At 30.9% G+C, this 25,420-nt stretch overlaps 4 protein-coding genes across 7 annotated transcripts; all 4 read right to left on the reverse strand.

Moving 5' to 3' along the window:
• Nucleotides 1-841: 841 nt before the first annotated feature.
• Nucleotides 842-1,591, reverse strand: LOC134241189 (uncharacterized). Its single transcript, XM_062723266.1, has 3 exons — nucleotides 1,354-1,591; nucleotides 1,167-1,198; nucleotides 842-1,044 (listed from the first exon to the last, which is right to left on the reverse strand). The coding sequence occupies exons 1-3, from the start codon at nucleotides 1,584-1,586 to the stop codon at nucleotides 863-865; spliced, it is 447 nt and encodes a 148-aa protein (XP_062579250.1). The 5' UTR covers nucleotides 1,587-1,591; the 3' UTR covers nucleotides 842-862.
• Nucleotides 1,592-10,635: 9,044 nt separating this feature from the next.
• LOC134241184 (uncharacterized) lies at nucleotides 10,636-16,245 on the reverse strand. Of its 4 annotated transcripts, none has more exons than XR_009986608.1 (4): nucleotides 14,649-16,245; nucleotides 13,616-13,752; nucleotides 11,525-12,633; nucleotides 10,636-11,397 (listed from the first exon to the last, which is right to left on the reverse strand). XR_009986608.1 is itself a non-coding variant. In XM_062723260.1 (3 exons), the coding sequence occupies exon 3, from the start codon at nucleotides 11,391-11,393 to the stop codon at nucleotides 10,785-10,787; it is 609 nt and encodes a 202-aa protein (XP_062579244.1). In that variant the 5' UTR covers nucleotides 11,394-11,397; nucleotides 11,525-12,633; nucleotides 13,616-16,230; the 3' UTR covers nucleotides 10,636-10,784. The 4 variants fall into 4 exon arrangements, 2 of the variants coding, with proteins under 2 accessions (XP_062579244.1, XP_062579245.1); XR_009986607.1 differs by having other exon boundaries at nucleotides 11,525-11,827; nucleotides 11,891-12,633; nucleotides 13,616-16,244; XM_062723260.1 differs by having other exon boundaries at nucleotides 13,616-16,230.
• A 462-nt stretch (nucleotides 16,246-16,707) lies between these two features.
• Nucleotides 16,708-17,799, reverse strand: LOC134241187 (uncharacterized). The gene is made up of 2 exons (XM_062723263.1): nucleotides 17,531-17,799; nucleotides 16,708-17,383 (listed from the first exon to the last, which is right to left on the reverse strand). Exons 1-2 carry the CDS (start codon nucleotides 17,572-17,574, stop codon nucleotides 16,762-16,764), a joined length of 666 nt encoding a protein of 221 aa, XP_062579247.1. The 5' UTR covers nucleotides 17,575-17,799; the 3' UTR covers nucleotides 16,708-16,761.
• A 170-nt stretch (nucleotides 17,800-17,969) lies between these two features.
• On the reverse strand, nucleotides 17,970-20,961 carry LOC134241186 (uncharacterized). Its single transcript, XM_062723262.1, has 2 exons — nucleotides 20,560-20,961; nucleotides 17,970-20,370 (listed from the first exon to the last, which is right to left on the reverse strand). Exons 1-2 carry the CDS (start codon nucleotides 20,643-20,645, stop codon nucleotides 19,749-19,751), a joined length of 708 nt encoding a protein of 235 aa, XP_062579246.1. The 5' UTR covers nucleotides 20,646-20,961; the 3' UTR covers nucleotides 17,970-19,748.
• Between the last annotated feature and the right edge of the window lie 4,459 nt (nucleotides 20,962-25,420).

The following is a 25,420-nucleotide window of genomic DNA, read 5'->3' on the forward strand; positions in this document are numbered from 1 at the left end:
ACCTGATCTCGATTTTTTCATGGATCTGAGTTTAATGCCTTCTTGAAAAATTTGTATTGTTTATAGATTTTGTTGAGCTAAACCACTGTTCGTTATCTTCATATTTTTGTGAACAGAAGATAATTTAGAAATTTGATAATGGAGATATGAGTGGCAAAAATCAAGGCACACTCAGACTTTGCACATAAACAAAACTTACAGAGATTATTGTAAATACTTTAACAGATGTTTTGCAGATGATCAAAGAATGATGAAGAGTCACAATAGAGAAAATATCCAGTATTGAATTTCAATCACAATTTCCTATTTATTTCCATTCTTCAGTTTTTGAAATACATATACGACAAAAGGAAAAATACAATGCGGTGCAATACTGACAAATTACTTTTTGGATAACATGCATAATTAATAACATTGTCAATACGTTTTATGCTGCATAGCTTTTCTAGTACAAGTTGTAGAGATTGCAATTATATTTGTGTTTTCAGAAAAGCTAGTTTTGTCATTGTATGCGTAGTAGATAGCTGCAACATGGTATATTGTTGTACTCTTACATGCGACCTATGGACTGTAAGAACAAAAGTTTCAAATCCATTATATTACTAATGTTGAACTCCGACGAAGTAGAACAAAGCGTGAGCACTTAACAATTAGAGATAAATAGGGAGGGGACGTTTATCAACAATTCTGTTTTATCGTTTACTTGATATGGTAATATCCATTATGTAAAGAGACATGTCAATGGAATGGTACATTAAAAGCATTAAGTCTTAATTAATCTCTTGCTACATTCTTATTTATCATTTTCTTAAAGTTAAGCCCATACATGTATGTATTTTCTTCATTAAAACTGCATGAAGCTTCAAGGCTGTTCCATTACACACAAAGATGATCGGTTAACCTTTAGCTTGAGAATGCTGTAACAAGGTTCTTCATAGCTGTTATAAATAGGATCCTCTGGAGTCTCATCAGGCTCGTTTTCAATATCTTCATCTGTATTAACTTCCTCTACACTATATAGATTATTTTGTTGGGTTTTAGTTTCTGAAATTTAAAGGAGTGTTATTGGATTTTCTGTACAAAACATTTACGCCAGGTTAATGAATAATAAAGATAAAAAATATAATGTGTTTTGAATTCACACAAAATGCTTAATATAAATTTACCTGTTACTTTTAGAGTTGTAAGCTTTTGATGGCTGAAATTTAATTTTAAAAAGAATGTACATATAATTATATTAAAAATATTTTTTTAAAAAACGAAAGAAAATTAAGGAAAGACGATGAAAGAAGTTTTATGTTCATAGCCATTTTGAAAAAGTTTCTGTGTTATCTTTCTTTAAAGAATTCTTACCAGTATATTAATGATGCAATTGATAATAAAAACACCAGAAGACTGCACGATGTTGAAACCAGAAGGAACAATTCTGTTGAGTCAGTTGTGCCTGTTTCTATTGACGAATTCCATGTTATATAAAAGGAGATGTTGAATTTAAAAAAACGTATAATTGTGCGTCTTCCATTCAGTTTGATATAATGTAAATATGATTTATCCCATGTTTTTAGAAAACGGAAATTGAGTTTCATCGGATGCTGGAATATTCTTTTAATGTAAAAGGAAATGATTCTTATAAATTTTTCTCGTACAATCTCTTTAATTTATTCTTGTATTTATGCTTAGTTTGTGAATTTGTTTATTAATCAAGAAAAATTGTATATTATTTTAATTTTACCCTTTCGAATTCCTGCTTTTGGTGTATTTATTCTTGTAATTATACATGATGTAGTTTACCTCTTGTAATGTTTGTTGCCGTTTTCAGTTCGCCCATGCAGTTATCCGGGACTATGTCATCTCTGCTGATTTTGGTTGAGTTTTTTCCGTCTTTTGACATGTTTCCAGATTTTACTGATCTAAGCAGACAACCACAAGCGTGGTGACAGTACTGTGTTTGTTCACATTTACACTTAAATGAACACCCCTGCCCAAAGTTGTTTTCTGGACATGTTGTATTACAGTATTTTCCCACATATCCTGGATAGCAGACTTCAATATATATATAAAAAAAAGACTTAAAAAGCAAAAGTCAGACCACTGTTCTGGAGATAAAAGTAACTGTTTTAAAAGTCAATCTGAATATTTGATTTAGTAATATACATATCTTATACCTTTAAAAACGTGTATTAAGGAAAATATTTTTGAAATGTACATTAAAAAAGAGACGGAACCTTTTTGGACGCATACACCATTCATTTCTTTATATCCCAAGCAGCAATCAAAGTATTTTTTCCCAGACCTGAACAAATAGATTTAAAAAATGTACAAAACTATATGCATAATGCAACATTTTTTTAAATTTTAAAATATTTTCAAAAGACGATTACGTAGATACCTTGTATAACTACAGATGTGTTTGCCCTCTAACGCACAAAGGGGACAAAACAAGGAAATATAAATCGAAATAAATAATGTTGTCACCTTCATTCTAAGGCCTCATTTGGGTATTTCAATAAATTCCCTCTTATCGAACATACTAAGTCATTTACATGATAAAATATTCTCAGTGTTTTTATATTTATAAATATTCGACGATTATACTCTTATTGTATATGTGATGAATGCTTTACAGAGAAGAGGAAGTATTTGTACAAATTATTTACATTACACGAGTTTCTTGCATACAAATTGTATGGAAATCTATAGTATTCAAAACACCTCAATACGCAAAGGGTGTCAAAAGGTTAAAGCATGCGATTTATATTGACATAGCAATAGCTGAACGCCGAAGAAGTGCAACGTCATAAGCGAAAATCAAAAGTCACGCTCATATTGACCAGCTGTTACATGTACATTGGCTCTTCCATTAACTCAATACAATGCATGGGTATTGGCTAACGCACGTAATGAAAATTTGGTGGCACACACGGTTGCAGAACTTTATGAGACTATGTATACCGATAGGTACAAACTGCGCTCCGTTATTAGTAGCTCTATTTTTGTATTCATATGAAGCAATATTTGAGCAAAGTCTTCTGCGTGATAAAAAGATCACGCTTGCTGTGGCCTTCATCTCAACATTTAGATATATCGACGTCGTATTGTCAATTAACAATGGTAATTTCCATTCTTTTGTCGATACGATATATCCTGGTGAGTTTAAGATAAAAGATACTACAGAGTTTGACACATGCATTTGTTTCATACTTGGATATTTTGCTTGAAAAAGACATAAATGGTAATCTAACAACCAAGCTCTGTAATAAACATGGTGATTCTAACTTTTCTATCGTCAATTTCCCTTACTTATGTAGCAATATAACTTCACCTGCATATGGAGTTTATGTATCTCAGTTGCTTCGATACGCAAGAGCATGCTCTACGTATGAACAATTTCTAAAACGAAGTAAATTATTGACAAGCAAGTTGAAACAAGAATATCAGCAGTATCGTTTAAAGTCATCATTTCGTAAATTCTACGGTCGGTACAATGACCTTGTCAGAAAATACAATTTATCATTGAGTCAAATGCTGACTGATGTTTTTCATACTTATTTTTAGTCCATTATTTAAACACTGAATCGACGGATTTTCCGTTATTTTCCATCACGACACGAGCACACAGCAGGTGTTACCGGTCGCCAGGAGATGCTCACTCCTCCCTGGCACCTGATCCCACCTCTCATGTTTTGGAGGTTCTTGTTTGCTCTACTTCTGTTCTGTATTGTTTTAAGGACTTTGATATTGAATATTGTTCGTTATCTTCATATCCTTCATTTTTTTTTCAATAAATTATTTATTGCGTAATTATGCTAATATGAAGAGCAAAATAAGTTTCGTTTGTGTTAATGAGGTACCTAATTATGAAATGTTTGTAATAAAATCTTATGCTTCGATTGCTATAACCTTTAGATTAAAGTTTTAATGCCAAGGGCAGTTTTATATTTTAAAATCAACTTTGGCTTTGAATGTGAATAAGTCTTTAGTATTACAAATGAAGGGCTAGAATGATGAGATTTAATTTACTATTACATTCTCGTACACGTGTTTGTGTGGTTAAAAGACTATGAAGCTCTTACTCGTATTTATCTATGAAAATGCGCCGGTTATCCCTCTTTTGATGCCGTAATGTATATTTTCTTTGAAAACGTTTTTGGCGCTTTGAGATTTGTGTATATGATTTTCCCTAGCTTCTTTTTGTTTCTTGCCTAAAATTATTAAGGAGATGATCGTCTAAATTACAACTTAAAAAACGAAACGGTAGAAGCATTAGGAAAGCAAACTTCGAAATAAAAAGTAGCAGTAAATCATTATATTTCTTCTATTTAGAAAGTTGATCTTTTTGTGAAAAACAAGGGTTTTAATCGAACAAGCAAGTGTAATATACAAAAATAATTCTTTGTACAGTTACGGTCTAATTTCATTTTTCATTAATGTTGAAATATCATGCTTACTTTTAAACATATTTGTAAACATAGATAATAAATATTTATATATTTTCTGCACACTTAAAACATTTTGTACTCGTTAAAATCGGAAATAAAACCAGCCATGACTGCGGAAGTACCTGTAAAGTTCTCAATTACTAAAATTATAATTGTATCATGAGGGGAAAAAATAATTTTAAAGTGCTTGAAATTGAGGAAGAAATTATTTCCTCTTTTCCTATCTTTATACAATTAAATCGCAGTTTTGTGCTAGATTCTCAAGATGCAGTAGACATACTTGCTTTCATCGGCTGATATTATTTAGGGCGTTAAGTACCCAAGAGAAGATACTGTTCCGTCGATTTTTTCCGACACAAATCAGGTTTTAAAAGTAATGCTTTAATATTATATCACAGACAAGTTATTTATCTTCATGACTTTCATATTATATGCAAATACTTAAATGCTCAAATGGAAAAAAAATATAACCTTAAGTATATAATTCTAGATAATTGAAAGAATTATGCATTTGATAATTTCATCGTTATTTATTTTGCTAAAGAAACCGTTGGCTCACCAAATTTATATTGTCATAAATATTTTTCATCATATTGCTTTTCAGAACACCTAAAAATTAAAATAAATCTTGCATAATTTTTTTTATAATATTAAAATTAGATTGAATTAGTCATTTTTTTTAAAGTGGGTAAAATCATGAAATGAATGGATTTATACCATAATTTTCTATAGGTAGCGTTCCCGTCCTGTTCTCAGTAGACTTATTTGCAAAATGCAAAATTCACTTTGAAAAATACATGAGAACACTCGTGACCTTCAATTCGACATTAAGATATATTGACGATGTATTATCTATATTAACTATTAGTTACTTCCATTCATATACTGACTTGATATATTTATGCTTAAGTGAGCTTGAAATTAAACATTCCACAGAAACTGACATAACTGTTAAATAAGTATATTTTACTACAAAAAGACGTAAATGGTAATCTGTCAACATATCTTTATGAAAAACATCATGACTTCTACTTTTCTATCGTCTTCTTCCTTTACTAATGTAACAATATATCCCAAACAACCTGCATTTAGGGTTTATGCCCCATAATTGATTCGATATGCAAGGCAAACAATTGACAAAGTGAAATAAACAATGATATCAATAGACTCCTTTAAAATCATTTTGAAAGTTTTACTGTCGATACAATGACCTTGTCAGCTAATACAAAAATCTAAGTTAAATAATACTTATACATGTATTTATCATTTGAATAATAAGGGCATTATTTACACACTGAGTTTGTCCATGGATTTTGCCTTTTTCCGATTATGGCAAGGAACATACATTGGATTTGTCTAATCAACATGGGATGCTTTCTTCTCTATGGCGTATGATCCCTTTTTATGTATTAGAAGTCTAATTTTGCCCTGTCTCAGTGGACATTTGAACTTGATTGCCTCCCTTTTCTCTAAGTTTAACCTTATTGTTTTGATTTTCAGATTAAAAAGAATCGGTTCTATATAAAAATATAACATTTACATATGGCATTTGATTGAAACTCAAGTAGTACCTTTACGTAGAGAAGAGTTTTTGAAAGAAAATAAAGTGTGTTCCAAACACCATTTAAACATTAAACAAATGCGATAAAATTTGTTTTCCTTCACGTTTCTATTTAATTAGATATGAATTAAATATTAGATCCTGAAATAAACCAATGGGACGTTATGAAAAGTACGGGAAATTTCATTTATTGACATGATTTTCGGAGATAAATCTGATCCATATTAATTCATGTCAGATCAAGTTTAAAAAAAATAATGGTGTCTTTAGTTAAGAAGTTTATATTTTTGAAAGGCTAGCTAGTTCTTTTATAAATGATAAAGGAAATTTTAAATACATGCACATTGGTTACCTCTTATCTTAATATTAAGCCTTTTTTTCTTTTAATTATAACGGATGGAAAATAACAGCTGGAACTTCAAAATATAAAGTGTTTTTTCCTATCATGTTACGAATTCTCAACAACAGATTATTTTCAGAACAATTGAACGTTGTTTAAAGTTACAATATGTCTCTTTTTTCAGCATTAGGAACATCCTGAGGGCACACGACATATATTTTTGTTAAATCAGTTTTGAAATAAAAGTTTGTCCAAAAGGCCATTTAAAAATCTAGATTTCATATATTTAGAATATCCATACTTTTTGACCCACAGTCTGAAAATATTTGTGCATTATAATATGTATATAGTGATAATTCTACATTTTTGAAAAACATTCATTCATTTTCATTTACAGTTATTAACAAATGCGATAAAACTTGTTTTCCATCACGTTCCTATTTAGTTAGATATGAACTAAATCTTAGATGCTGAAATGTACCCTAGGAATGTTGCTTAACTATCCGAGAAATTTCATTTATTTATTGACATGATTTTGGGAGATAAATCTAATCCACATTGAATTCATGTCAGATCAAGTGTAAAAAATAGTGTCCTTCTCTAAGAAGTTAATATTTTTGAAACGATATTTCTTTTGTAAATGATACGGGACATTTTAAATACATTCACTATTAGTTACCTCTTTTCTTAATACTCTGTCTTTTTTCTTTTTTTATGATAACGGATGGAAAATGAAAGATGGAACTTCAGAAGATAAAGTGTTTTTTCCTATCATGTTACGAATTCTCAACAACAGATTTTTTTCAGAACAAGTGAACGTTGTTTAAAGTTACATCATGTCTCTTTTTTCAGCATTAAGAACATCCTGAGGGCACACGACATACCTTTATGTTAAATCGCGTTTGAAATACTTAAAGAATACTATTATTGTTGCTTATAAGTCAAATGGTGTACTCACATGCATATATCCTTTAAAACTTGAGCTATGTCTTCGACAAAAAGCCAAACGAAGTTGATTATAAATTCAAAACCCAAAAACCTTATAAAATATCCCAATATCTATCTCTTTCTATTTTGTCGACCTGAAAAAAGGATTGAAGCAAAGATGAGGATTTGACAATTAGAGAAAAATAAGCTTGGTACATTCAAGAGTCATGATCTTTCCTCCACGATAAAAGATTTCTTCATAAGATTAGATTTTTGAAATATGATATCAGTAAATTTAAAATAGATTTTGGAAACATCAGGGGATAAAATCATGCAAGTGCTGAGGAGGGGTGAGCATTCTCTCTTGACAGGTCAAACCGCTGTGAGCATTCTGAATTGATCAGGTGTAAAAAGACCTGCATGTACGTCGTAAAAATAATATAAATCCAATGATTTTACTAATGGTAACAATCATGTTAGACAAAATACGATGTAACGCAAGATTGTTATTTTTATCCAAAGAACTGTGAATTGTAAATTCACCTTAGAAGGTCAATATATCGACTGCTGAATATGCAAAAAGCTTTAAACGAGGTTGTTTAAATCCTTGTTATATTCAACTTATTGTCAACAATGTACTTGTGGCCTGCTCTTGCATATCGAGTTTTATAGGAGATATAAACATCTAAGTTAGATGATGTTGGAACATAAGGGAAGTAGACATTGGAATACAAACCATTATGCCTATATCATCTTTCAATAGTCTGTTAAACATAATCAAAATGAAACAGATGTGACAGATTTTGTAGTGCCTTTAATTTCAAATAAATTGTCATATACGTGGATCTAGTTGACACAGGAACAAAATAGTCATTGTTAATTTTCGCCTTCTCATGTAGAAGTTTATAATTAATCTTATTCACAATTCGAATTTCTCAAAAGAATAGATAGATATCAATTTTGTTAATAATGACCTCTGTATCTATTTGATATGAATTTCAGACCTTTTTTATGAAGAGTCAACGTCTTTTTTTATTTTTTACAAATTGTATATTTTGTGGAAGACCAATAATAAGATGCGAATTTATAAATTTCATTTTCATAGAAAAAAGCAGTGGTATATTATGTCAATGAATCTCGCTTTTTAAATTATCATGTGATAAAAACATGCGAAATACGAAAGGCTTACTCTATCAATCAAAAGTTATTTGCAAAGTTAAAGTTTTCGTTGACAAACAGACGAGCGACCAGACAGACCAGAGACAGAGTAAAACTATATCAGTATCTACCCACATTCTTCGATTACGTGAAGTCAGTTCAACTAGAGGTATTGTGAGCAATAAGCTCACTTAATGATACCCCCGCCTCCCATATGAATATAATGGCAGTGTCCATGTTGCTGTGGGAAACCCAAAATATATGTCGGATCAAAAAGTAAAATAGGAGGTGCACAATGGCAATATGTAATAAAGATTCTTTGAAAGATTCATTAAATTTCACTCAGTAGTATGTAAGAGGAGTTGCGGATAAGAGATGGGTACCCCAAAGTGTAACAGACAGGCGGACGGACAGACGGACGGACATACCGATTTCTATATACCCTCCCGCTTATCAAGCGGGGGTATAATAAAACAAAACCGAATTTAGTGTTTCGAACAAAGTTCAAATTTTTGTTTATTGCATATATATAAGGAGTAAAAAGATAGGCAAAATTAACAAAAGTAAAGTAACCATTATACTGATTTAGGAACCCATATTATCCTTAATAATCCTTTGCTGTAATTGCATGTAACTAAATTTTACCATTAAGATAGTGAATACTTTAAAAGTTTCATCAACTTTGAAACTTCACTTTTTATTAATAAGAGCCTTACAGGTTTTTTTACACAAATGATGCCAATATTTTGAAAAAAAACGTGTAAATATACAAGGTATATTAAATGATTTTTTTTTTCTTTTAAAAATGCTCGTGAAATGTAACACAATTTTAAAACATAAGAATCTGTAAATCATAATACTTTAAGTACTTTTCGATAATACAGTTAACTTAACCTAACTATAATAATAAACATTAATTTTTCATGGAATATTTTTGTAATGATAAAAAAGCAAACAAAACACAAAATCTTTTGGGAAACACTTATGTCCCACGTATGACAACTTATAGCGAGGGTTGGACTTACAGGCACTTGTTTCGTATACGGGGTACCCAAAATACTTATTTTTCCACAAGGTACTTAACTCATTCTCAGGCACCCCCACTCCAAACTCGTATCTTGTTAATAAATCAATCATTAACCTACTTTAAAATGACATTGTTCGCTTCAAGAGACATTTTTACTTGTCAATAAAAACGTTTCAGACGTCTCTGGTTGAGACTCCTTATTATAAACTACTCATTCATTCTTCTTATACATTTTAAGGCTTTTCTTGGGATACAAGTAGATCAGGTTGGGGTTACAAATTAAGGATAAAACCAGAGACAGCGAAATGGAATACTCAGTATCGGAACCGGAAGTTGTATCCTAATAGAAGTCTTAAAATGTATCGAGGTAATTTTCGAGGAATAAATGAGTGGTTTTCAATACAGAGGCTCGACCAAAGACATCAAAAACTATTTAATTGACTAGGGAAAGTATCTTGAAGCTAACAATGTTATTCCAAAGTAGGTTTTTATTTGATATATTAACAAAATATGAGCTTGAAGCGAGGATGCCTGAAAAGAGTTATAGGTATCTTGTGATACAAATAAGTTGGGGATACCCTGTATACGTTACAAATGCCTGTGGTTGGAGTTTCAGAAATGTAAGTCAAACACCATGGTCAAAATTGTTGGTATCCAAAAAAAAACCTTATCATAAGAAATAAATGTTTGATGAATGAAAGCTCTATAATAGGCCTTGTTAAAATTTGGAATGTTTAAGTAAAAGTGGGTCAAATTTCAAGATCAGGTCAAATTTGATAATTCCCGATGAAAATTCTTGTCATAAAGAATATACCTGTGAAATATGAAAGCTTTAACCCAATCCACTCAAAAAATATGGGCAAGATTAAAGTATGGCAGACTAACAGGAAGACGGGCAGTTCTAAAACCACTTGTGAATACCCCCCAATCTTTGCGTATTGGGCATAAAAATAATGATTATGAAATAAGTGAATGCTTTATATATCTTATATTCAATTTTCATTTTTTACAACTGTACGTGTTTAAGTTAAAATTATTTTTAGCAGTGCTTCTGAAAATCTATCAAATATTAAAAATTATAATGCACTTTTTTTAGCCTGGATCCTCATTAAATTTCACGAGCACCTACATGTAGCTGATTGATAATCATTAATCAGATTCAAAAGACTCTGAATTACCATACTGGCTTCCTTCACTTTTATTCCAATAATTACATTAATACATATACACTGTGTATTTGTACTGGATCAAACACAAAAATAAAGACTGTCATAGGCAAAGTTGTCTATGTTAAGATTAAGAATAGCTTTAAATAAAAATGTTAGTACTAGACTAGGATGTGCTAGATTTAAGTTTTATGTACTGATGATCCTTACTGTCCTCGGTATTTTTAATTAACTCATAAGGTGTTATTGGTTCAGACGACGAATCGCAAGGCGGTTCATTTTGATATTTTCTTGACTTTTCCGATTTTTCCGATTTGTTTGAACTAGAATCGCTGTTGGTGGACACTAATCTCTCTTCTGCTTCCTTTTCTTCTTGTAGAGGAGAAAGATAGCCTCCATTTCCTGGTGGTGAAGAGGATCCATTGGATGTGCTGCTGTTTTTTTGTTCTGGGGACGGATCATCTACATGAACACTATACCCATCATCGTCTGCTTTAATTGGAGGCAATGGCCGATTCCGACTTTCGTATTCTGCTGTAGAATACCCTTTTTCCTCTGCCAACATGGCCTCAAATTTCTGATCTTTTATTTCGTCATAATCAGCATAGTCGTGTGACGGGTCCTGAAACTCGGCGACCGGATATCCCCTTGTACGTAAAGATCGCGCTTTCATTTCTTCTACATCATTGAAATAATGCTGGTAATCGCCCCCTTGTGCGTTTTCCTTCGACCGAAGCAAATAACGTTTACGTTCCTTCTTCTGGCCTTTTTTCATCCCCCTTTTTAAAAGACGTAAAACTATGCAAAGAAGTATTAAAAATACGAAAATGAACTATAATTAAACTAACATTTCAATAATATAATTACTTTAATACACTCTTGGAAATGGAACTATGTTTAACTTACCATTTATAAGAGATGAAGTTAACTCCGAAACAAAGAATTAAAAGCCCTGGAACAGTGATAATGTAGGCTATAGTAATCACCGGAAGTCCCTTCTCTACTTTGACCGTTTCTATTTCCGGAACGTCTAGAAAAAAAGAAACATTTAGAAAATAACTCAGACTCAATATAGGCCTGTTGACTTCTATTCTAGGACAGAAGTGTTTACATGTGTTTTATGAGAAACAGATTTAAATAATGCATTGACATTCAAAGAAAACAGATGTACAGCATGCATGTTTTGATATATTAAGTTAACAAATAAAACTATATACCAGTCCTTACATGAGTAAATATATAACTCTGTTTTGACTGAATTATGAGTTTTACTGTTAAGCTTTATCAGCTTATTCCTATTTTAAAACATGCAAACCCAGTATATGAATTCAATCCATACTTTTACGAGTATCTTGGTTATTTCGAATAACTTTTGAACCACATATGATAACTGTTTCATTCGGAAAACCTACATACGCTTGCGCCATCTAAATACCTTATTATTGCATGCTCAAAGAAATACAAAACACAAAATTATGATACTTTCATTTACTTGCATAATCGTTTTTACATGAACATTATAAATCAATTTGACGTGACTGTGTTGACCTCAGATTGGAAGTATTTCAGATGTAGTGCTATGTGGTACGATTCTTTGGTGCAGAGCCAATTATGAATCTCACAACACTGAAAAATAATTATTTATAGAATGAAAATATATATACTACAAAATTATAGTAGAAAAAGGCATAAAAATCAGACACGAAATGTTTTTTTATCATTGTAATGAGTAATGATTGTATGTATTGGCCAGAAGTGAATATTTAATTTCCCCTGAGCTTGTCCACTCCAATGGCCATGATCTGGACTGATTGTCCCAAACTAGATATCCTTGACCTGAGTATCCTTGACGTGAATTCTCTTGACCTGGAGGTCCATGTCTTTGATCTGATTGTCCTTGGCTTGTTATATTACCCGGTTGATTTTCTTGGTTTTGTTGTCTCTATGTAGATTTTGTCTCTTGACCCGATGCCTCTCCATCAGAATTATTGATTTTATCTTATTTCTTTAAACTTCTATAAACAAATGAAAGGACCAATCAAAAGGCATAAATATTAATACACTGATTATAAAAGACTTCATAAAATTCATATAGATTTGCTTTTGTGCTATCATTTGTGAAAACTGAAAAAAAATTAATAATTGCAGATTTCATACTGAATTAAACCAAACTTTCGAGATGGTGCTGACTGAATGCTAATTCATTTTAATGAGATTTCAATACACTTCCGTGTAGGAAATAAATAAAGGTAAATCATGGGTTTCAAAAGTCCAAAAGCTTGTAAACTTATAACAGTTCAATTTTGCGTGAGTTGTTCCTAATATTTGACCTTTATATTATTGTAGGCTAAGTGGTCCAGATCACAGGCTCGTAATTTACTTTCAATGTAAATAATTTCCTGATTTGATGAAGGATCATTCAAAATTAAATTTTCATAGATAAGTTGTATAGATACCTAATGGCACTGACTTTGGTGTTTACTATGATAATGTGTTGTCTTCCTATATATGAAGGTTTTCTTAAGTTTTATGGTGAAAAAAGATATGACAGCAAATATAAGGGTTGGCTAAGCTCCATAATGAATTTACTTTGCATCTCTATGCTTATTTGCAGCAGCGTTGTAAACTTTAAATATTTCACCAAGGGGACAGGCTTGTGGACTTACCCTATAGAATCCTGCTAAACGTTCTTCAAGTACACATATAACAAGACTTTTTGAGTAAAAAGAAAACCTATTTAAGGCATGTTTGAAACCCTGGTTTCTCTTTGCAATGAAAAAGACGATAAAAATAACTCCTCTCTGATCAAACATTTTGAAACTTGAATTACTTTTCTCTAAAAATTGCTACCATGTTTCGCCTCTTAGTACCTACATTTATCCTACAATTCTTCTGCTAAAAATTTAGCACATGCTACACACAACATTCATCTGTACGATGATTAAGGAACTCAGAGATGGTAGTTTTAAGATGTATTGAACAGTCTTAAACACTCACCTTTGTATTTTTGTCATTGGCACAATCGGTCGAAATACTTGGTTATTTTTTTTATGGAAAATGAGTACTTCAAATGGACATTATTTTTTTGATGTACAATTTATACAGGATCTTTTGAACATCAGCAAAAAAGTGCTCTGAAAAGAAAATGATAAAAATTGTAATTTGATATGAAATGTATCTGGATTTTTATTTATCCTACTTTTTTATTCTACATTTCAATGCTCCATAAAAGCTCTCTAATTATTGTTATTTTGGAAAGAGAGGAAATATTATTAAATGCTTAACAATATTAATCGGTGTAATTTTGATGCTTATACAAGTGGCAGACACTTGGAATTGGCGTCAAAAATATATGGCATTTAATTTAATTCCTATTTTTTCTCTAACTAGTAAACTATTTCAAGGGGAGGTTTCTAAAGTTGTATTTTTAACGCTTAATTTATTTTTAATCGTGCTAAGAGAACACCGTAAAGTTTCCCTATATTTCATTTAAAATATCTTTATATATATCTGAAGCCACATTACAACTGAAAATTACCTGGAAGTTATATTTAGGTACAACACATTATGTTTTATTGTAATCACTTAATGTCCCACTTGTTTTTTATTGGTTGTAAAATTAACTAAAAAACATAAAGTTGTTAGAATTGAGACATGTTTTCATCGTTTCAAAAATTACCCCATTCTAATAACCCAATACAATATCCTAACGAGTGTACCTTTGTTGATTCATCCTTCTATCAGCTAATTGCGAATGAATATCTTATTTGTACATTTATCATTAAACGAAGGGATATACTTTTAAGCATATAATTAACACATAAGGAGAAATACTCGGAAATAAAGATGATATCCAGTTAAAAAATTTTCCCTAGAAAAGAAATGGACCAGTAATAGTATTCTTGGATTTGTCCTCTTTTAAAAAGGGTTTTATTGCTTTGAGATCATAAAGTGAAATGTTTTTGTTTTTAAAAAGGGTAGCCTATACTATGCCTTCATTTAAATCAAATGATATATAGCAGTAGGGTACCTGAAAACTAAAGCTGTATTTAATCAATTAAAATATTCTCATGTCAATGTTTTGCCCAATCCGCTACATTTGTATTCACAGTAGACTCTCAATATTCCCAAAACTGCAAAATTTCTTCATATTTATATATTGTTACAGTAGCAAAATAATTTTCAATGAAAATTAAACTTAACAAAATAAAAATGATACATATAAAACAATTACTTCAAACCTAGAATGAACAGAATAATAAAATATATATGGAATATGAAGAAGTAGATTTTTGCTTTGTAACCTCGAATAATTTCACTTCTTAATGTCAACTAATGAGCTTATAGCCCATCTACACGTACCCCCAAACTCAAATAATGTTATTAATTAATAAATTAAAATTGCGCAATATATTCCCAAATTAACTTTGCCTAGATAAAAATCATAAATTAATCCACAATAGTTATTGATAATTTGTTGACTTTTTTCCTGGTTCACTTTTTTTTCTGTTTTGCCTGATTCTGTTGAAAATGACCAGATGAGGTACCTTTACCTACTGGTAACTTGAAAGACGGAACAAATGTTTTAAAATTTGTTATATTATTTTGTACATTTTTTGACATAAAACAGCTAGGGAGATCAATCATTATCTGGATCTTAATCATATGAAATTTGAACAACATGTATTACATAAGTGCAATTTTATATCAAGGAAGGAATAATGAAGCGATTTCTATTTGCATGCATGTTTGTATATGTATTTCATTAACAAAAGAGCTTCACGATTATTAATATATAAAAGCAGAATATAAAAAAAATTCGCAATCCAAGGGAACCCATTAACTACCAAACCTGAGGTTGAACTCTCTATCTGCGGAATCCAACTCTTAGCTGGCCTGGATCAACGTGCTTGACCACTGGCTATTCAAGTTGAAAGAAGTTATCTGAAGATATTCTAACATTAGTTTTTGTTTTGAAGTATTACCTTTGCAATAAAATTAAAGAAAATCATAACATTATTTATTTAAACTGTAAATGGCCTGTATTCTGTGCATCCGTTTGTCTGTTTGTCCGCAGTATCTTGAATACTGCACATAACTATTGAGTGGATGGGGCTAATGCTTTATTTTTTCATAAATGTTTTCCTCTCTTGAGTTCGAACAAATTTAACCTCTTGACCTGGGACTTTTACCCACTTTTGCAAAAAAATATCAAACTTTAACCTGTTAATTTTTGAACAGCTGATACTAGGCCTTTAGTACATCACATGATTTATTGTGAGAAGACATTCAATAATTATAAATATTTTTTTCACTCTGACCTTAGAGTTTGAACCACTTTTAAGAAAATTTAACCTTGGTAACTACTTTCGAACAACAGTACTCATAAAGCTTTCATATTTCACAGGCGTTTTCCTTGTGTGAAGGCCTTTCTTTGGATATCAACTGTTTTTTTATATGAATTTGAGAAGCGTCATCGCTCGCCATAAGCTGCCGCACGGGGGCATCAGTGTTTATTCTAAAATGAAGCATTTATCAAAAACTGCTAATGAAACCTTTATTCCCCCATCTGATATTATTTTCACTACCAAAAATATCCACACCATATCAGTCATCTGAAATAAATGATTTAGTCAACTGAAGAACACTATTTCTGTATTAAAGATTTATTAGTAAATTGGCAAAATGAGTTTTCTTTAAGCTATGCTACAATTGAATGCTTATTTTAAAGCACATGATTCATACAAACTAGGAAATGCAATAAATTATACAGATTCGATTATGGAAAGCTTAAGGTAGATACATGTATATACTTGAACTTAAGCAAATGAATATATAGATGATTTTGATAATGAAGTTACATAAAAGCATGAACAAAAAATCAAAAATGAGAGCTCACAACTATTTCTGTCGGTACATGTAACCTGCAAGTAATCTGAATAAATCCAAAATATTAGTTTTGTATTAAAATATTGTGTTATATAAAATATATGATACAAATGTATGAGTACTATTATTCAAAATGAATTCGTTATAAACATTTTTAAAAATTAAGAGGAACAATAATAGAAAATACTATTAAAGCATGAATTCATTATAAGTTCGAAAAAAAAACAATGATGAAAAATAAAAATAAATAGGAACTACGACATACTAGTCTGTAGATCAATATAAGGATGTTCTTGGATAATACTTGCGTCTTTGATTGCCTCGTAAAGTGGAGCTGTCTTAGGTGGAGATTTGCGAGGCGGTTCATTCTGATATTTTCTAGATTTGTCCGATTTATCTGATTTGTTTGAGCTGGAATCACTATTGCCCGACAACAGTCTTGCAGCCGCATCCTTTGCTTCCCGAAGGGGTGAAAGATACCCACCATTTCCAGGTGGTGATGGGGAATCATTTTTATTTCGCTGTCCGCTGGCCTGCTTAGCTGCTGTAACCGGGGATACGTAGCCATTTCCTCCAGATCTTGCAGGGGGTTGTGATCGACTCGGCTCTTGAAAAACTGGTGTTAGGTAGCCTCCCTCTTTCCTCCTCTGAGAGTCTTGCATACGTTGTCGCTGGTCTTTGATTTCATCATATGCGGCGTATTCGTGTGTTGGATTAGATATCTGGCCTGCGGAGGGTCCTGGATGTTCAGCTATCCTCTCTAGTCCTATGTTTTCATCCTCGTTATGGTAATGTTGGACATTTATCGCTTGAGTGTCTTCAGAAAACTCTATTTTTAAGCGTTTCCGTTCATTTTGGGCACCACTTTTCTGTCCACTGTAAAAATTATAATTTTTTATTCAAAACATGAAAATATCGAAGTATGTTTTATTTTGATAAAACTTATTCCTGTTATTTCCGTCATCTAAATCTCTTAGCAAGAAATATCTGAAAATTCGTTGAGGAAATTTCGATAGAAAATACCATTTAAAGCAGATATAGTTGACCCCAAGGGAAACGATAAACATCCCTGACACGGTGATGATGAAGGTGGTTGTTATCTCCGGGCAGCCCTTATCGGTTACATCTTCTATTATGGGTTCATCAGTGTTGGTCGGCGCACGTTCTTCCTCTATTATATGTTCAGTTGTATGTTCAGTCGTTATCACAGATGTTGTTTCGGGAGCTGAAAGGAAGAAAAATGTTGTATTAATAAAAATGTTCAAAACAGCTTCTGGGGGCTCGAATTGAATTTAATTAAGATTTATTTTTGATTATTAGTTTAAGGTCAAGATTTAGCTATCGAAATGCTATACAATTTCAAACATATTATGCGATTTAGTTCTTAAGTTTATTTCAGTTTTTATGTTTTCGTCTCAGTGAAATTAAAATCATATCGTGATAGTGCTTTTCAACAATGCTATTTTATAAAATTTGACTCGCCAGCATTATACAAACCCCCCAAAAAGGAAAGAACCCTTACAAGATAAAAACTATTTACAAAGCAAATAATCAAGAAATTTTCGAATTACCATTAAAAGCAAAAATATTTGACATAAAAAAATATTGCAGAATTTTCTTCGAATTACAAAAAAAGCTTGATTATCAAAATCAGTATTGGAAACTAATTAACATAAAAAAAAATAAGAATCAATCTGGTGAAATTTCAATTTTCTTGTCTATTTTGTCGCCTTGAACCCACGATGAAATCCGTTGCTTTCTATACTCATTGCAAAATCAGTCTACAAAATGTTTTTCTAAATCTTGACCTTATGATCTAATTAGCAAAAAAAAAAAAAATTGAATGGTTAGGAAAAGTGTTAGCAATTTTCAAGCATATTGGATATATGGCTATTTACAAATTTCCATTTCCTTAATCTGTGTCTTATAATTATATGTATGCGTGTGTGTGTGTTTTCAAAACGTGTATTGTATATATGGATGTGATGTTTCCTCCTGCTTTTGTCATAGGTCTTCAAAAATGTCACAAGTTTATTTCCTATCATTACGCGTTTTGTAGGAATCCAATACCTAACCTGAAATCTACTTAAATAACCCTAAATTGCTTTATTTGGATACCTAGCACGCACTGCGTAATTTAAGCACCTATTTAGGACATGCTTAAGATAAGTGGAAGACAAGTACGGATGATTTATTGCTAGAACTTTGCATGTAATATTCACACAAGAAGTGTTTGAATATCAATATTGTTGTGTAATTAAGTGAATTCTTAATGACGCATTTGAAGTACATCATATTTGTTTAAATAAACAGAATATTCTTTGTCCGACAAATATAAACCCACAATTCTAATAGAAATGAATGTTTATAGTCACCTCATAGTCATTTTCCAAGTAAGATAATGCTGCAGCAGTACAAAATTAACGTTACAACAGATTCAATGATGAGAACAATATAAATATATACGTATATATGCATATGTTTTAAAATGAAACTAAAGTTCTTTAATCAGTCTTTCACCTTGTTGAGAGTTAAAATCAGTGTTCATTTAGATTCTTTTAGATAGTTTTCCATTTTAAAAAATTATTAAATTATACTCACTTCATACCAAGTACGGTGACAAGATATTTCTATAAAAATTGTTTATTGATGAAGACAAAATGAAAAAATAATACATTCAAAGCATTGATAATAATTAAGACAGTCAGACAAAATGAATCGAACAAAAAAAAATAAAATTATAAAGCAAAAAAGCACTAAATAAAGCAAAAAAGCACTAAATAACAAAATCAAAGGCTTATTTAACAGTGATCGAGCTTTTTTTTTTAAATAAGCAGCATTGTATCCTCATTTTGGGCCTGAAAAGTTTTTGCCCCCAATGCATATCTAATTTAAAAGCGCTTTACATTGCAAATACTTATACATGCTTATAGCATTATATCAAATTAAATAGAAAAAGCTGAGTATGAAATGGCATATCTATCAATCATGCATTATATATGATATAGCAAAACAGGGAAAGAAAAACAAAACCTTTATACACACATTAACCTGGAACATCATCAAATAATACTTTAATAGTTAAATTATGAATGAGTCATTAAAATTAACATTTTATGACAGGAATGAGTTTAACAAGAAGACACCTTCTTCATTCTTTGAAAAGAAATTATTAGTATTCATTTAGCATTAAAAACAATGAAAACAAAATAAAAAGTAAAATTTATTTTACAAAAAATAATTAAGTCTGTAGTTCAATGTAATCGTGCTCCTGAGTGACCCCGGTATCTTTTAACGACTCGTAAAGAGCCTTCGTTTTGGGCGAGGATTTGCCTTGCGGATCGTTCTGATATTTTCTAGATTTGTCCGATTTATCAGATTTTTCCGAGCTGGAATCGCTTTTGCCTGAACCAGCTCTTTCGGAAGCATCTTTTTCCTGTTGTAAAGGTGAGATGTATCCCCCGTCACCAGGAGGCGATGGGGAGTCACCTTTACTAGTTTTCCCGCCCTCCTCTTGTGATTTTTTAGCTGTTGTCTTTGGAGATACGTAGCCATCGCCATTAGTTCTCACAGGGGGTAGTGCCCGACTTTGACCTTGGGAAACCGGTGTCAAATAGCCTCCCTCTTTCCGCCTTTGCGACTCTTGCATGCGTTGTCGCTGATCTTTTATTTCATCGTACGCAGCATAGTCGTGGGATGGGTCGACGGAAACTTGCCCAGCGGATGGACCCTGTTGTGCTAAGGGAATAGCTTCCGGATTTTCAGTATCAGTTTGATAGTGTTGATAATGAACCGTTTGCGTTTCTTCTTGGAATTCCTGTAATTTATGTTTGCGCTCTATTCTCCGACCTTTCTTCACGCCACTTAAAATATATTAAAAGCAATTTATCTCAATATTTTTTTCAAAGCAAGCATCTAAATGACAAAGACATACAAACTGCAATTTGAAAAAAAAAATTTCCATATCTTGGTTAGAAAAGAATTAGATCAAATCCAAGATGAAATTTATTTTTCTGGATTATAATTAACAGTAAGATATGTATGTTATATACCATTTATAAGTAACAACGTTGACGCCAATACAGATGATGATTATTCCCGGGACAGTGATTATATAGGCTATGGTTATCACCGACATGCTGTCCTTCTGGGCCGCATTTTCGATTTCTGGTTGGTCTGAAAAAGAAAAAAAAAGAAATAAGAATTAATAAATGGTATCAAATCAGCTCAAAAAGCAAGGTAAATTGTTAAATCTTTATCAATTATAGTTAAACTTGAAAAGTAAAAATTTTAAAAATGCTTTTAAATTTACTTAAAATCTTCAAAGGTCAAGATTTAGTTAAGATGACATACACATTTCTCTTTTTGTTTTGAAATATTACTTTCTCTCTTTGTTCTTATGATGAACTATTCAAAGAGCCAAACTGAAGGCAAGAAAAAAATCATTCATTTTGAAAGACTTTTATTCCCTTTTCTTTTTTGTTTTTGTTTTGAGGGGGTAATAGAGGGAGTGTTAAACAGATTTCAAGAATGTTTTTTGATCTATCAACATGTTTTAATGTCTATTGAAAGAGACGGTGCAGTCATCAAAACACAATCTTGACCTTAAAGTTTATGCGACTTAAGACGAATTAAATCTTCATACATTGCATACACAGCCTAACCTTCTAGCCCTAGTGTTATGTAGTTTTGTTTATACTTAATGTGTACTTAATTCATACGTGATCATACTTTGTGCGTTTATTTTCAAATACATTATGAATATCTAATTTGAAATTAATTACAATTCCGAAATATTGCGGATAGAGATATCTCAGGGTAACTTTACGAATCCTTGACCTATATTTGTGCCAAAGGTTTTCACGCTTCCTTAAGTACACATAAAGTATCAAATACTTGTATTCACGCCTATAAATTAATTTCCTAACTTTACACGTTTTGTAGGCGTCACATTCCTAACCTTAGCCGCGATTCTTTTCCTTTCCCATGGCAAGAACAACCGAAATACCGTTTATGGACACCTAACACGCACAGCGTTGTTTTAGCTCCTATTTAAAACATGCCTAAGACAAAAAACACAGAACAAAAGTTCTAATATTTTATTTTTTTAACTAGATACAAACTTGGGACTTCAATCAAATATACATTTTAACCATTTTAACACCTCTTTTGGAATAGAAATGGGATGTAAAATATTTATCATTTCAGATGTATGATAAATGCTTCCATGCTTTAGATAACCATGGTTTTTTGTATATACTCGTAGATGGGCACTTAAAAGACTTCTTTTTTACTTTTATCACATGAAAAATGTAAAGGAGCAACAAAGAGAATATCAGGAGAGGATGACAAAAAATAAATGTATTGCCCTGCCTATAGCAAAGCTGTCAAATGGTATGGGTTTATGAGAAGATATCTTTTTAAGGAGGGTTTATGTATTAAGGAATCACTGTATAATTTGTGGGAATGTCAGGGCATCAGCGATAGTTGGGATATAATTTTCATGACGGACGAAAATGGGCAAAACCCCGTTATGCATAAATTTTCCAACTATTGTTGATGTCCCTGGCATACCCAACAAACTAGACAGTGATCCCTTACATTTCCATTCAATTGTGAAATAAAATTGTAAATTTAGATTTTAAAAATGTTGTCTAATAGATTTAAATTACATGTGGCCACCCATGTCAATTACAATTGTCCCCACCCACTGACGTCAGATATAAAGACAGACTCATGAGATCTACATGTATATTAGGCCTTCTTAGCTCTTGACCTTTCGCTTAGCGAAATTTAAGTTCAGGAAAAATTATTAAAAAATTTACTCACTTAACTTTCAAAAATTATCACAGAGAGAACAGAAATGGAAATATTATATGGTAAATGATCAGATCGTCCTAGTGGTTCTAAATAAAAATTGATTCCAAAAGAGGTTGAAAAAATGACTCAAAAGCAATATGAATAATTATGAAGGTGTCCTGAAAAGCAAACCATGAATTAATACAATTCAAAAAATAACACTTTAAATAATACCAAAACTTTGTTCTTTTATTATTTCATTATTATAATATTTCAATCTTTAATTAGCTGAATTTTTATTTTGCAAAAGCAAGATTAGTAAGCTATATAGCTTTGGCTGCGAGTAGTATAACATTAATTGTAATAGTCTATCAGTCAGTGTTAATGAAAAGTTACATATGGCAATTATAAGATCATTTATTAAGGTTTTAAAAACCATACATTTTAAAATTATTTGAAGTATATTAAGTTTTTTCTTTAATTAGAATGACAGTAGATTTATAGTAAGTATTGAGATTGCTCTATATTAGGTATCAAATAGAAACTTTGTAAAGTTAATAGATTAGTACAGAGAACACCTATTAATGGATCTTTGACATCTTTCTTCTGTATGTCTCATCATCTCCATGTGACAAAACATCAGCTGAAAATAATTGTTAACGAAATATAAGATAATTTGTGATGCTTTCTTTGAAAAGTTATAATTATTTACATAGCATTTTTTGATATTTCAAAACAAAATGCCAATTTAGAACCGATATTATTACATACATTTAAAAAAAATTAAGAATCTTTTTGTTAATATAATTTTTAATAATTAAAAGAGATGAGAACATAACAGTTGCAATTACAGTATAGTTTATTTATAGTATATTTATTGACATAAAAAGGTTTTATTAAAAAAATGCAGAATACTATTAAAGAAGTAAAGAGTATGATGCATTACTGAGAACCCCGTTGATGCTAGGTTAAAATTTAACAGATAAAAAAAATTATCTAATACTTCTAGGTCACCGTCTTTCTTGTTAACACTGAAAATATATATATAGTAAATTTTAAGAAACCTCCCGATAAAACCACTCTATAAAGATAACGTAAAGGATGGCTGTTTTTTTTCCGTCCTGGTTATTTTATTTTTATCTTTAATGGAGATATGCAAATGAGTAGGATATATATTTTTTAAGCGAATGTCATTCAATTCTCTCTGTTGGCTAACATACATGTAACATGTAATTTCAACTTCAGTATTAAATAGAAATATTTTTAAAAAGTAACATTTATTTTTTACCTACTATAAATATAATGCAAGTAAATATAACCATACGATATGTATACATAATTATACTTTTCGAGGAAAAATTCATCAGGCTAATTTTTTTTTTCATACAACTTTGTCAATTTTGTTGTTGTTGATGATAATTTTTATTTAATATTTGGGGATAATTTCTAAATTTGTTTTGTTAAAAATCAAGAAAAACTATGCAAGTTTTTAATCATTACAAACTTAAACTTGGCTTATAGATACATGTATTTCGATTTTGAAAGAATATTTTCATTTATTTGATTTTGTTCTTGTTGTTGTTGTTGTTTTTTGTTTAATTCGTTCCGTTCTTTTTCTTGAGTAGAATACAGATTTGTTAAAACACTCTTATTTATTTTGAATTAACACAAAAAACAAAACCGTTTCAACAGGTATACATTTTTTTGCAACTCAATTATTTTCTCCTACTTCATTTGCTGTTTTTGTTTCTGAAACTTAGATCCTTCCATCAAATAAATCTAATCAAAAATGACGCAGACTGAAGTATTTTTAAAGCAAAAGATTTTCTTTAAAAAAGTAGATCTTGATAATTTTTTTCAAACCCAGAGAATATTTCTTTTCATTTGCATAAAAATGTAACTCGTACAATGATAACTTTGCCTTTAAACTTTGATGATAGTTGAAATATTATGAAGAAAATTCTAATCATACTCACTTTTAGTGTTTCTTTCATCTACGAAAATGTCATATGGCTCATATTTCTCAGGGGAAAAAATGTAGACTAAGTTAACGGTTTGCCGTAGTGCCGCATTCAAATGATGGTATAAGTTCTCTTTACAAGCTTTAAATACCGTCATTCCGGAAGTGAATGCTCGAACTCGTGTTTTATATCCTCATAACTTTCAACTCACATTTAGAACTCTCGTATCTAAAAGACTTCCTCATTTTATATTTGGGAATAAGTGGAATAAATTTCGTTCATACAACATGGCTTGTAATACCAAGCTTGCCATTTGGTCCTTTCATCCTGTTTACGGAACTTTATACTTTTGTAACCATTCTACGAATGACACACACGTGATTGCATTTCCATATTTTCAAACAACCCTCTTTTGACATAGCATCATTATTAACATCCTTCAGGGACATTTGCTTTATATATATTTATGTAGTGTTTTGTGCCATCATATTTTCCTTATATATCATTTTTAATAACTAATATAAGAGTTGTACAACTGTACATAATAAATCCTATAATATAAAATGCATCGAATACTATGATAAAAATTATGCATTTAATATTTTACATTTTTCGGTGGACATGAATTTGCTGGTCTCTTCATAACTCGAAGACAACGAAAATTTAACCCCCAAGATAATTTCTGATTTCACAGTATTTCATAATTTGCATACGCAAGAAGTTTTTTTTTTTTTTTGGCGAAATATTGGATAGGATATACACTGCTTTGATTGAGAACTTTTGTGGGGGAAATGCAGCAGATCATTTTAGCTTGAACTTTCTGATATTTGTAAAGAAACATTGATAGGTTGATTATCTATAAGACTGTTTTCTAGCCTTCGATGAAATTATCCATAAATGTGTTTTTATACATTGTATTATTTTAATCCTTCTTTCATATGATTTTAGTCCTTATTTTCCAACATCGATGATATGATTCACGTGATTTATATATTAAAAAAATTAAAAATGGCAGACAAGCATAAAAATATTGAGGGTATATCTATTTAAGAGGCAGTCCACCGAAAAACCAGACAGTATTGTATTAATAGCGGCACATCGAATGTGACAAATATTTGATATCTTATTGAAAACAATGTGTTCTTGAATTTCC

The sequence above is a fragment of the Saccostrea cucullata genome, unplaced genomic scaffold, assembly GCF_032062105.1.
Source record: "Saccostrea cucullata isolate Sc308-1 unplaced genomic scaffold, CSIRO_AGI_Scuc_v1 ctg2850, whole genome shotgun sequence".
Taxonomy (NCBI): domain Eukaryota; kingdom Metazoa; phylum Mollusca; class Bivalvia; order Ostreida; family Ostreidae; genus Saccostrea; species Saccostrea cuccullata.